This window comes from Lates calcarifer, linkage group LG15 (genome assembly GCF_001640805.2).
Source record: "Lates calcarifer isolate ASB-BC8 linkage group LG15, TLL_Latcal_v3, whole genome shotgun sequence".
Taxonomy (NCBI): domain Eukaryota; kingdom Metazoa; phylum Chordata; class Actinopteri; family Centropomidae; genus Lates; species Lates calcarifer.
The window spans coordinates 6,971,919-6,984,388 of NC_066847.1; the positions used below are offsets into that span (position 1 = coordinate 6,971,919).

The 12,470-nt window shown below is 40.3% G+C and overlaps 1 protein-coding gene across 3 annotated transcripts in view; it reads left to right on the forward strand.

The window, feature by feature from the left end:
* The window catches only part of LOC108899472 (mannosyl-oligosaccharide 1,2-alpha-mannosidase IA), a 174,138-nt gene that overhangs the window by 110,640 nt on the left and 51,028 nt on the right, over nt 1-12,470 (forward strand). For all 3 annotated transcript variants that reach the window (XM_051076369.1, XM_051076370.1, XM_018699919.2), the window contains exon 4: nt 7,411-7,491. In XM_051076369.1, the coding sequence (XP_050932326.1) occupies nt 7,411-7,491 (81 nt within the window). The remainder of the gene's footprint in view (nt 1-7,410; nt 7,492-12,470) is intronic.

Consider the following 12,470-nt stretch of genomic DNA (forward strand, 5'->3'; position numbering starts at 1 on the left):
ATGTTGGAGACTGTTCTCACGGCTTGGACGCTGATCAAGACCATAATTACTATACAAAAAGAAAAAAAAAGAAAAAAAAGCAGCCACAGCCTCCTGTCCTGAAAGTAGTCGGGTGGGGACGAGCAGCCTTGAGGAAACTCCTTTAAGCAGAGGCAGCAGCTTTGAGTGTGCAGCATACTAGACTGATGGAGATTAGAGTAGCAGGATCTAATTGGTCCCTTTCATGATTCTCCATGTTAATTAGCAATGTTAAGTTAAATCACAGCCAGAAAGTGTGATTCACCAGCTCTGGTAGGAGAGGCAATCATCTGCTTAATTTTTATCCCTGGCTCATCGGGTCATTTTTTTCTGTCACATCAGTCTAATTTGGCTTTGAGATGTGGGAGCTTGTCGAAACCTGGATCGCGGCGACGCAGAGAGTGATCTGCCCAGTGACAATGATGCCTCTTTATTAGCAGTAAATCATTACATTAGCATCTGAGCAGGACACACCACTGGGCAACAGTCTAGGCAGCTCCTTGGCACACAGCGGTGCGGCGGCCATGCCAATCAGGCTCATGTCCCAGGCAAATCTGGGCTGAGTCCGACAGAAATCTTTGCCACGGCTGCTGAATACTTGTCAACAGAGAAACCAGCATCAAACACTTTCAGCAACATTGCATGGTGCTGGTGAAGCAGAACTCCTACAAGGTACGGCAGCAATGTATCCAATGAGTCATTACACGCATTAATTAATTTTCTTTTCTGCCGTGGCTCCTCCTGCACAACAGTTACATTATGTAGAACAATTAAAATGCTAATTTTTCTTCTAGTATCATGCATATTTTAGATATTTGAAACATTTTTAAATGCAGTATCCAGTTGCCTGTGAAAGCCTGTTTTCAGTAATCTACTTCTTTCTTCTTTCTTTTTGAAAATAACAAATGATGCTTGCAGACCTGTAGTTTGGAGAGCTGTTTGCAGTGGAGGCAAAGCTAGCTGCTGGATGATCAGTAAATCCCTCAAAACTTGTTACTTGTAACTTGCTACACTGTGGTGTCTTACCTGTATTAAATACATGGATACATTATTTGGAGCTGGAGATGACAACAAAGTAACACATGTAAAGTGACAACTAATATGAAACATTACTTTTGCTGCTGAGTAACTGATAACAGTTTTCAAGTAACTTGCCCAACACTGTTTATGAATCATGTCAAACAAGTAGAGACAGGACTACAAAGAGGTCCCTTGAACTCACATACTGACAAGAATCAATGTAACCATGGTTGCCAAATAATTTACATAGATATATACATTGCTTGTATAGATTGTAACCTCCTGAACAGTCCACAAACAGCAGGTGCACCTTTTGAATTTATGGTGAAATCACTTCTCTGCTATTTAAAAAATCCTGTGGTTTGTTAGCTTTCTCACCACAGATGAACTGCACCCAAGTCTGCTCAGAACTAGACTGAGACCTGCTTTTTCAAGTGGTCCTGGTCTCGTTGTTTAGTCCAGGCCAGGATTTGATTTGATTCACACCATCCAAACCAACCGGGGTTCATTCAGTCTAACCAAACAGGTTAAGTGTGTTGTTTGAGTGTTTGTAGTAGATCTCAACTTGTTTTTCCCAAGTAAGAGATTATTTTTATTTTAAAGCTGCAACACTGCAATGCAGATTTATTGTTGCTGTTCAGTAATCGTACAGCAGACTGAGAAATGAAGGTAAGATGGAGAAATTTAATTAGAGGCAGAGTTGGTGGCAGTGGTGGTGAGAGCCTCTGTGTTTACACTGACAGCATTGTTTTGTTGCCTAATTAGGTCCTCAGCTTGAGCACTGTGAGGAGAGACAAAAAAGACTAAAAACAGGTGTTATTAACTTTACCTGGTTTCTTTGTCATGCTTGCAGGAGAGCAGCTAGTCTTGCTGCTCCATGCATAAACGTGCCCCAAGGAGCTACAGCACAGTCAAATTGGCCTCATTTAATGTCTTAGTGTGGGTGGACTATTTTCACAATTTCTTTTTTTGGGAAGGATAAAAGTGGCTTTAATGATTTTTCTTATGATTGATGTCTCATTTATTTGCAAGAAAATTAAACATAAAGCCTATAAAAGGTGGCTAAAACTGTATAAGATTGTCTTAAACTGAGATAAAACCACCAGTCACATCAAGACTGAGGATGGGAAATGTCCGAGCAGTTGCACTTTAGATGAAACCAAATGATTAATGTTGACATTTCCCATAATTGTCTTTGATCTGCTCTACATTGATTTTTTTTCTCTGCCATGAATATAATTTTGTGCTTTCAGTTGGAACTTAATTAATCTCTGGAACTGAAATGAAATAATTAATTTTACAGTTTTTTTTTCTCTTTTTGTCATAACATTGTTAGAATTATGAAAAGAAAAATTGAGTATTATTGTGTTTAATTTACCCACTTCAGCAAGGTATGTTTGTCCAGTTAATAGCTCCAGTGTACAGCAATGATACCTTGGCAGTGTAATTATTGTTTGTTTAAACTTGGATAATGAATAAAAACACAGCAATTTACTGTTGACTTGGACAAATTAAAATGTTGCTGGAAAACGCCATTAAGATTGAACCAGTTCTACAGAGAGTCTCAGAGTCAGATCCAATCTGCTGTGCTATTGTTCACCTTCACCTTCTATACAGTTAGAATAAATGCAGAATTTGTATTTATTCATATGAAAACAGGCTCTCAGAGGACTTTTCAGTGGCTTTTAATCTGTCTTGATAGCTTGCTTATGATGTGATGATTTAATACATCTATGCCAGTGTGAGTTTCATTGTTTAGTGTGTGTTTTCAGAGCTTCAGGGGTTTTTTTTGTTGTTGTTTTTTGTTTTTAGTGGATTTAGTGGAGATGTAGATCTGAACTGATGCCCCATTTGCACTGAAATAATGTGTGAGTTGTTCCTTCGAAATATAGTACATCAGATTCAAATACAAAAATCAACAAAACCCTTTTTTATTAGAAATGGTGCCTGCAGGCTTGTTTTATATCTAAATGCTCTTTGTCGGATCTTGAAATCAGTATGAGTGGAGGTTTGATACAAATCCTGGTGAGTGATTTATTGTATTGGGCCTGAATTGGGAAGTAAAAGTCTGATTAGCAAATACTTAATAAAGTAATACTTTGTCAGTATTACTTGTCCTCCCTCACTGTACCTTCTGCCTGTCTTGCTGAATGCCATGGTCATTGGTGATAAATAGACACTCCGTTACTGTTACTAATCACTGCCATCCTAGTACCATTACTGAATGGGCCACTCATTTCAGGGCTGGCAAGACAGCTCAGCTCGACTGCCCTGCCAGAGGCATCAATGCTTTGTCTCATGAAATGTCACCAGTGTGCCTTCTTCAGGGATGGAGCCAGCACCTTGGTTATACAACACCCCTGCTCTTGTTACCTGAATCATGAAGTTACATAACACACGACAAGGACATTTTATGTTAAAGGACTAGTTCGAAATGTTGCCAAAAGTTACATGAGAAGATTGAGACCACTCTCATGTCTCTAATGGTATATGTTAAGCTGAGGCCAGCAGTTTTATCTTGCATGTTTAATCCAAACAAATACTGAAGTGTAAAAACAGTGGTCTTTATGCTAAGCTAAGTTAGTGGCTGGATGTAGCTTCATATTTACAGAATAGTTATGAGAGCATCAGTCTTCTTATCTGTCTCTTTGTAAGAAAGTGAGGAAATGTTTCCCAAAATGTTAAACTATAACCCTTTAAAGAACACGGTTTGCCAAGCTGCTGAGATGTGAAGATATTTGGTGGTATTTTACTGGCAGCATCTAATATGTAGATTAAGAGACAAACACATTAGATGATTATTGATGCCAATTATTGATTTACATTAAGTGTGATAATACAAAATGGGATTAGGTATATGAATATTTTAAAGCGCAGATATATATGGAGATAAATGACACCATTGAACAGATTCCAGTGACTTCTCATCTCTATGCTGTTCCTCAGAGTGGAGCTAATTGCTCTCTCTGGCACCCAATTACAGTTTTCCTTATCATCCACACTTGAGATAGCAATTTCCTTCTCAATGGGTCTCCAAGTCAATGAGCACTAGGCTGCTTCAACCTTCAGCAAGCGTAAGAGGCAATAATTATGGTGACACATTGAGACACATGCAGTGTTACCTCTTATTTCATATTTCATTTAGAAAAAGAGGTACACATAATGTTGGCAAACAGAAATGGCAACTTAGCACAGTTCCTCACCTCTTAAGGTTTCATAGTTGCAGCATGAGAACATTAAATTTTTCTGCAACATCTTAGGTATACAGGTTTCCTGTGCTTGTTTTTGCCTTGAATAAGACTAGATTTTTTCTGCTGTGCTGGGACCATTTTTATTGAAAAGGCCCATCTCTGAAATTACATACAAACACAGCAGTTTAAAAAGGGAGGAAGTTTTTTGTTCTGTTGTTTTCTTTACAGAAGACATGATGCACTGTTTAACATCCTGATTTTCCAAAAAAAAAAAAAAAGCAGTTTTTTAAGCAGGTTGCTAATTAACTGTTGGAATAAGTGACCTGCGGTAGCGCTCCTTCTTGCACCACGGATGCAGCAGTCTGTTGCTGAAGGAGCTACTCAGGTCTCCCAAAGTCTCATGCAGGGGGTGGGAGGGGTTGTCCATGATGAATGTCAGCTTGGCCAACATCCTCCTCTCACCCACCTCCTCAATGGAATCCAGAGAGCAGTCCAAGACAGAGCTGGCACGTCTGACCAGCTTATTCAGTCTCTTCCTGTCTCTCTCTGAGCATCCACAGCTCAAGATGGAGAGGCCACCACAGAGTCATAGAAAGTCCTTAGCAGTGACCTGCACACTCTGAAGGACCTCAGTCTTGTCAGCAGGTGGACACAACTCTGGCCCTTCTTATACAGTGCGTGGGTGTTGTGAGACCAGTCCAGTTTATTGTTGAGGTAAACACCCAGGTATTTGTACTCCACCACGATCTCAATGTCCAAACCCTGGATGTTCACCAGTGCAGTGAGAAGTGACTTCCTGCGTCTTGCTGGGGTTGATGTGCAGATTGTTCTTACCACACCAGTCAACAAAGTTAGTGATGACCTCCTTGTACTCCAGATCGTTCCCCTGAGAGACACACCCAACAATGGCTGTGTCATCGAAGAAGTTCTGGAGATGGCAACTCTGAGCAGAGATGGTTGGATGGTGTTGAATGCACTGGAGAAGTCAAAGAAGATGACCCTCACAGTGCTCGCAGTGTTGTCCAGGTGTGAAAGGCATCTGTGCAGCAGGTAGATGACAGTGTCTTCCCCACCAATGCCAGTTTGACTAAAATTCAACTTGAGCTAGCAAACTTACTCTCCATTAATCGATATTGCTCTTTGGTTGTGAGAGACTCTCAGACAAAAGAGGAAACAAAACACCGGGGAACATGATTACATGGCTTTCACTTTCCTGACCTGACTTTTTGAAGCTGGCCTGGCTCTAGTTGTTGATTTCTTTGGAGAGGGACTCTCCATTTCAGCAGGCCTACAAAGAGAGAGGAGGAGGAATTGGGGGGTGGGGGGTATGGGAGCCTGGTTGTTTGAGAGACTGCCTCATAAGCAGAAGTCCATCAGTCTTATTCCCACAGCGGGTAATGTGTCCATCAGCTGCCAGACAAGCTGTCTCTGAATGCCCTCAACAAAGATGCTGAACTCCTCCTGAGAAACAACAGTCAGCTGATGTAAAACAAAACTAAAGCAAAGTGTAAAATGAGAGCAATTATAAGTGAGGACTTAATTTAATTAGGAGAATTTAAATGTCTGGCCACCCCTGTGAACTGCATTGTATTTTGTGGTGGTTATCTGGCAATGGCAATGGTGCTAACACGCTAATATTGATGCTTTGACATGGGCAATTAATGCTGATTTGAGCTTGCACTACTTTATTGGCTTGTTATCATCCTTTTATTATACCAGGAGATTTATGAATACACCACAATTTCCTAAAGAGGGATAATAAGGGTAATCAATCAGTCAATCAGGACAGATTTTGTAGTTCTGTCACATCATCTCCTAGCAACCACATTTACTGTTGTCATGGAGATTCACTGGAAATTCACCCTTGTCTACCAAAGACTGTAGAATATAAGATGCTGGAAAACGTTTGTAATTGTAATAATTTCCCCAGAATTTTTTTCTTCCAAACTTTGGCAGCTGTAACTTTATTTAAAATATGGTAATATTCTGAAAGACCAAAACCAACCATGGATTGATCTTTAAGTGCTGTCTGAGTTGCCAGAGTTTGATATAGCTTATTCCTCTAAGCCATAGATTGTCATTAATGCCCAGGAATGTATTGGAAACACAATATTTCACTGGCTGGCATAATCTGTCTTCACAATTAATGCAGACAGCATAGTATATTTACAGCTTATCCAACATAACATTGCACCAAATCCGCAACTGGAAATAGAGCCCAACAAATGCGCTGTTCTCCTCCTCACTCCTGTTTAGCTCGTACAAAAGTTATCATGAGAAGATTAAAAACAATCAGATATATCAGTTGTGACAGGTCTGGCTACCAGTAGATCAGAGCTACGGTGAATGGCCATATGCCCAGAAACGCAATCAGCTGCTCACAGCCGCTCTTGCCCAGGGCCTGGTTATACTCTTGAGTCACCACCCACATCTCAAAGTTTGTCAAAAGATGAAAATCTGGTGTTGCGCCTTATGTGGCTATTTCCAGCCAGCACCTTGTTGTTGGAACTAAAGTTCTGGGCTTTGTGTAAATCCACAGACTGAAAAATAGCAGCTCAATTTTTCGAACAACATAATGCAACAACATTTTTTATAAAAGAGAGCTGTTTTTTTTCTGTTCTCTCCACAGGTGTAATCAAAAGGGTAATTTGTCAGTTGGTGCCTCTGGGTCTTGTGGAAATAAGTCAGAAAGATTTGATGCCTGTAGTTATTCCTCCTCTACATCTAAGAAGCGTTTTCTTTCATTAATACTGAAAAAGTCTTGAGTTTGTTATTTCTCTTATAACTAAGTAAGTCATTCATTAACATGTTATTATACTGGTAATAAAATAGAGCTTCAACCTTAAATCCTTAAAATGAACATGCATTGCAAATTGAAACACCTGGATGAGATCAATTTTGTTCACATGCCCATGTTTCGCAGAGACTTCACAGCTTGACATAAAATATTTATCTGCACATCTGGGCTGTAGTACACCCAAGAGGTTTCAAAGGACAATTAATCTACCAGCTATCCCAGGTGTTAAATAATCTCCACTCAAAAAAAAACATGGGTGGAGCAAGAAAAACTATTTATGATGACTACAGCATATTAATTTTTTTTTCCATAAACATCACTGTGCTGCTCACCTCGGCTGAATATGACGTTTGACAATTTGATCTCTCTCTCTCGGTTCAACAGAACGGTGAAGCATCGCTCTTTGAGGTGAACATCCGTTACGTTGGTGGGTTGCTGTCGGCGTACTACCTGACAGGAGAGGAGGTAAGATTAATAGATGTCTGTTATCCCCCCTTCTCTGGTGAGATCCGCCGCTTCCTTTATCCTCCAACCAGCCCTGTAGTTTGAATGATGAAGAGGCTGCCTTTGAGTGTGACTGCATTTGTGTATGTCTGTGTGTGTGTGTGTGTGTGTGTGTGTGTGTGTGTGTGTGTGTGTGTTAGAAGAAGACACCACATAAAATAATCCATTATGTAAGCATTGTGAAATTGGACATTTTTCTAACCAAAACAATATTGCCTGCTTTGTTTTGGGTTTTTAAACGGAGCAGGTTGGTTCAAGCATAGTTTCCTCTGTAGTGCATACATCCAACAGTTGTTGTGTTCACTGTACTTAATAGTAAACAAGGTCCTGTTGTGACAACCAAACCAGCTGTCCTAGGAATAGTAAAAACGCATATTGTTGAATTGCAGTGTCAGTGCTCCATTACTTCGACGGTGTACAGGTTGGCTCATTCACTGCCTTACTGGGAGTTTGACACACGGTTGAAATCAGCTTCACCTCTCGGTGTTCAGGTGACAGACTGGTCCAGGGTGTGTTAGCTTGTCACAGAGGCTCGAGGTGTGAGGAAGCCATTAGCTATTACCAAGAGAGGAGAAATTCACCTCCTGGTAACTCCAAGGATGTCTTATTTACATGATGTATTCTCAGTTTGTTTGCTGACATTTGCCTGCACTCAGCCTAGACTCGGGAAATACATGGTTTAGTTCAGTAGTAAAAGGATGTGTGAACCCTTAAGCTTCATTCTGTGGATGGGACCTTTTTAGTTCCCTGTGCAATCACTGGAGATAATGTCACATTATCTGTTGATGGTCAGTAAATACTTTTAAATACAGTACCTGTTTGCCACCTTTTAAGCCATAATGTCTTTTTAATACAGAAAATGTGACGTGGTTGTGGAGGCTTTGATGTAGTTTTTATGCACTTTTGATGGAAATAATGTAATGAGTATAGTAAATAATTACTTTTGCTGCTGAGCAGTTAGTTAAGTATTGGTGTTACTTTTTCAATGAGTAATATGTAATCACTAATTGACATTTTCCATGTAACTTTCCCAACACTGAATGTAAGTAGTTTAAGAGATTGTAGAATGGACAGTGACATAACAGGACCTCGTAATAAATGTGGGCTATCAGAGCTTTTTGTTACTCACTCAATATCATAAAAGATTTCTTAAATTACAGCTGCAATATTTAAAATAATCAGCTCTGGGTTTACATTATTTTCACTACATTTTTGTTGCAGTATTTCAGTCAGAGGGGTTAGAGAAGCAAGTTGACAGCTGAAAATGATATGCTTAAATTTGGGAGGTAAAGTGAATTTGAAGTTGAGTTATTTTGCTCTCCTTGGAAGAACTACCACAGTTCTGTCCTTGACGAAGCCACAGTTGCTCCAAGTGAGAAGGCCTGTGGTTACGATGGACAGCGTCCAGGTATGAAGCTGTGAAACTTTATAAGTGTGAAGCACGGCCTTGCCAGAAGTATGAAGGCTCTGTAAACCTTGGCTGGATAAATAAAGGTTTAAAAAGTCCCTCTGACAACTACAGAGCACAAACGGTTCAGTTCATTATCAGTGTATTGTGAAGTCACCGGAGGTCAATGTGTCACCGTAATGAGCATCTGCCTGTAGCAGCCTCCCGGAGCATGCATGCAACATACTCAGTAGTTGTCCTGTTTTGAAAGCCACTCAGTGGAGGAGGCTGAAGTCTGTGCAGGAGCAGAATTAATGGCGAGAGGATCCAGTGACATATGAATGCTCAAGTCGGTTTAATGGACATTGATTTGCAGGCTGGGCGAGTTGAGGGGAGAGCAGCATAAAAATTGTCCATCACCACTGGTTGAGTGAAATATGAACACAATACGTAGTTGAATCCATTATTCCACATTTGCGTACCACTAATGTCATGCAGAAAATGTTTTATTCACTGGTCCATGCAAATTTATATGTATGGCACTGATAATGATATCTAATATGTGTGTGGATGTGAATATGCAATGAAAGAATAGAAAGTATTATCCATTAAGTTTGCTCCCATCTCGCCATGTCACGTAAGGACAGTATTAGTAGTGGGTGAAGAAAATCTGTAAACCTAATTGCTACATTTTACATCTTATCTTTTAATCTTACTCTTTTTGACCTCAATCTATGAGATTGGTGTCAACATGCATCTCTTTTGCTCTCTAAGTTTTGTTCAGACGACTGCAGGCCCTTTCCCCACGTTCTTTTCCTCGTATTCGGACTTTCTCGCCATTTACAGTGGGCCATCATTCTCCTGAGATGGAGCATGTCGCCTCAGTTTCCTGACGGACGTATCAATACCCTTTACGCTGGTGTAGTTATCCATCACATGGCTCACTCGTGTGCTTTCTGTGAAGGGTCCCTGAGAGTGAGATTTATAGCCACCTGATCCCCCTCCCCTCGATTCTCCCATTAGGGTCTGTTGCTCTGAGTCTGCTGTTCCATCCGAATGATAAAACCGACAGTTTGAAGGTCTGTCGCTGCTGCAGAGACTTAAATCACCCGAGATACAGTGTGGGAGACTATTATGAGATTGTGGATCCAGTTTGACCAGAGGACATTGGGCAGCTGGTGCTGCTGTAAATGATTGCTGTGGAACGGGTGATGATTATGGCTCCTTGCGGGATGCAGTTTGCAGGAGAAGTGCTTAGAGCAGAACTGGAACAACACCTGATCATTAATAACCTCCTGTTGTTTTGATCGTGTGTGTGTAGTGTTTATACGTGTGTTTTCTTGGGGCCCCAGAAGGATAATGGTTAGTCTTTATGGAAGCAGTCCCCAGGTTAAACGTCTTGTTCAAACGGGTCTGGTTGCTGCCACCAGCGTTCCTTTTGTTGCTCTTTCATCAGTCACCATCACACACACACACACACACACACACACACCTAGCCAGGCCAAATGACAGAAGTGGCTATTACTGTGGACATTAGATGTGTGTGTTGTGCCGTGGTGTGCCTACCTATGTGGCCATTTGTCTTAAGGTTGCAACAATTACGGTCATTACTGATTTCTCTTTCAATTATTTATTGATTAAATGTTTGATTATTTAATATATAAAGAAGGCACCAACATTTAGTTTCAGTTAAACAATCTGTTGCTCTGTGTCTGCCTCAGCACATACATGTACATTAGCATGTGTGTCTTTTTTATGTATATTCTCTGTGCCCCCCTTTTCACCTCCATATGATAACATGCATATTTGTATATTAACTGAATTTCTCCACTGCCTGAGCACCCTTCACCCTTCATGTAGCCCTGTGTGTGTATATATATGTGTGTGCAGTGTGTATTTCATTTGTCAGCGTCCATTTATATGCATATAGACGTGTGTGGTGTTGAGACCTTGTTGTCTCATCCCCTTCCCCAAGCAAGAAGAGAGAACAGTGAAGGGAGAAAGGAGGGAGGGGCGTTAGTCAACGAATTCAATCAGCCTTGTGTGAAAATTGCCTGTGGGCTGAGCTGAAGCATCAGGGAGAGACGGAGGCAGCAGCCGGCTGAGCAGAAGAAAGACGTGCATTCATATGCTCATCAGCAAGGGGAAAGAGGAGATGAAGAGAGAGGGAGAAGGGGATCAGGAGAGGTGAGGAAGAGAGAAGAGGTGTATTTTCATATGCTGATCAGCAAAGGTGAGAGTCCATGAGAAGGTGATACAGGGAGGCAGAGGGGGTGGAGGGGAGAGGGCGGTATGAAAGAAAAGGAACTAGGGGGCTGACAAAGGGTTCAGTTCCCATAAACTAATTTATCCTCTTTAATACTGTGGTATTCACTTGTTATATGTATGTATCTATCTATCTATCTATCTATCTATCTATCTATCTATCTATATATATATATATATATATATATATATATGTTATATATATATATATATATGATGCAGGGCTAATTTTTACACGTAGGGAATACAGGGGCACAAAGTTGGAAGAACAAACAAAAATTGTTTAGGCTTCAGATAAAAACATTTATAGCTATCTCTAATAAAAAAAGTATTCTCCTGTAGATTTCCAACTGTAAAAATGGTTACAAGACACTAAATAAAAGATTCATTGGATTTTTCCAATAAATGCACACACAAAAAAAAATTTGAAAGAACCCATATTTTCTCATACTTATTGCTCAGTAATAAATGTGTTCATTTATAGTTTTTTTTTCTGGTTAAAGACGAGCCAAAAGTTTAAAGATAACAGTAATAAGTTCTGCTGGCTGCCTTTAACAACTTGGCATCATAATGGTCCAATACAGGGGAATCCTCCTGACTGCAACATAAGCTGAAAAGAGAAATCTTTTTGTCAGTGTTTTTGTCAGACTGTATCTGTAAGATGCAACTCAACCAGAAGACTTTGTAATTGTGTATTTGGTCATGAGACTTCTTTCTGTCTCTCTGTATCTCTCTCTTTACTTGGCTTTTCAAACATGATTGGCAATATTAAACATCATAAATTGCTTGTTTGAAGAGGTCTTGTGATCATGCTTTTATTAGGGGGCGCATGTATAAATTAACTGACTACTCGTGCCATCAGCATGAGCATGAAAAAGTTTGAGTGGGAACCAGTTAAACTTAATTACAGAGTTCTTTAGCATGGATGTAACTATGACAGGTTGGGTTTTTGAAGAAAATGCAAAAACACTGCTGCACTAGCAATGGCTGCACATGCATGAAAGAGACCACCATTCTGCAGGTCCGTCCTGCTTGTTCTCTATAAAGTAACTTTTTGTCAAACATCCCAGTTTCCCATTGATAAGTAGCAATGTGTTATCTACCAGCATGACAGGGAACTAGTTATGTGTCAGCAACTGTAATATTGTTGTAGAGTTGCTCATCCAGTAATCACAGGGTTGGTGGCTCAATCCCCAGCTCTTCCTGTCCACAAGTGCAGTGGACAACCTTGTGTAAGACACATAACCCTAAATTGCTCTAGATGTTTTGGCCAGTGCCTTGAATGACA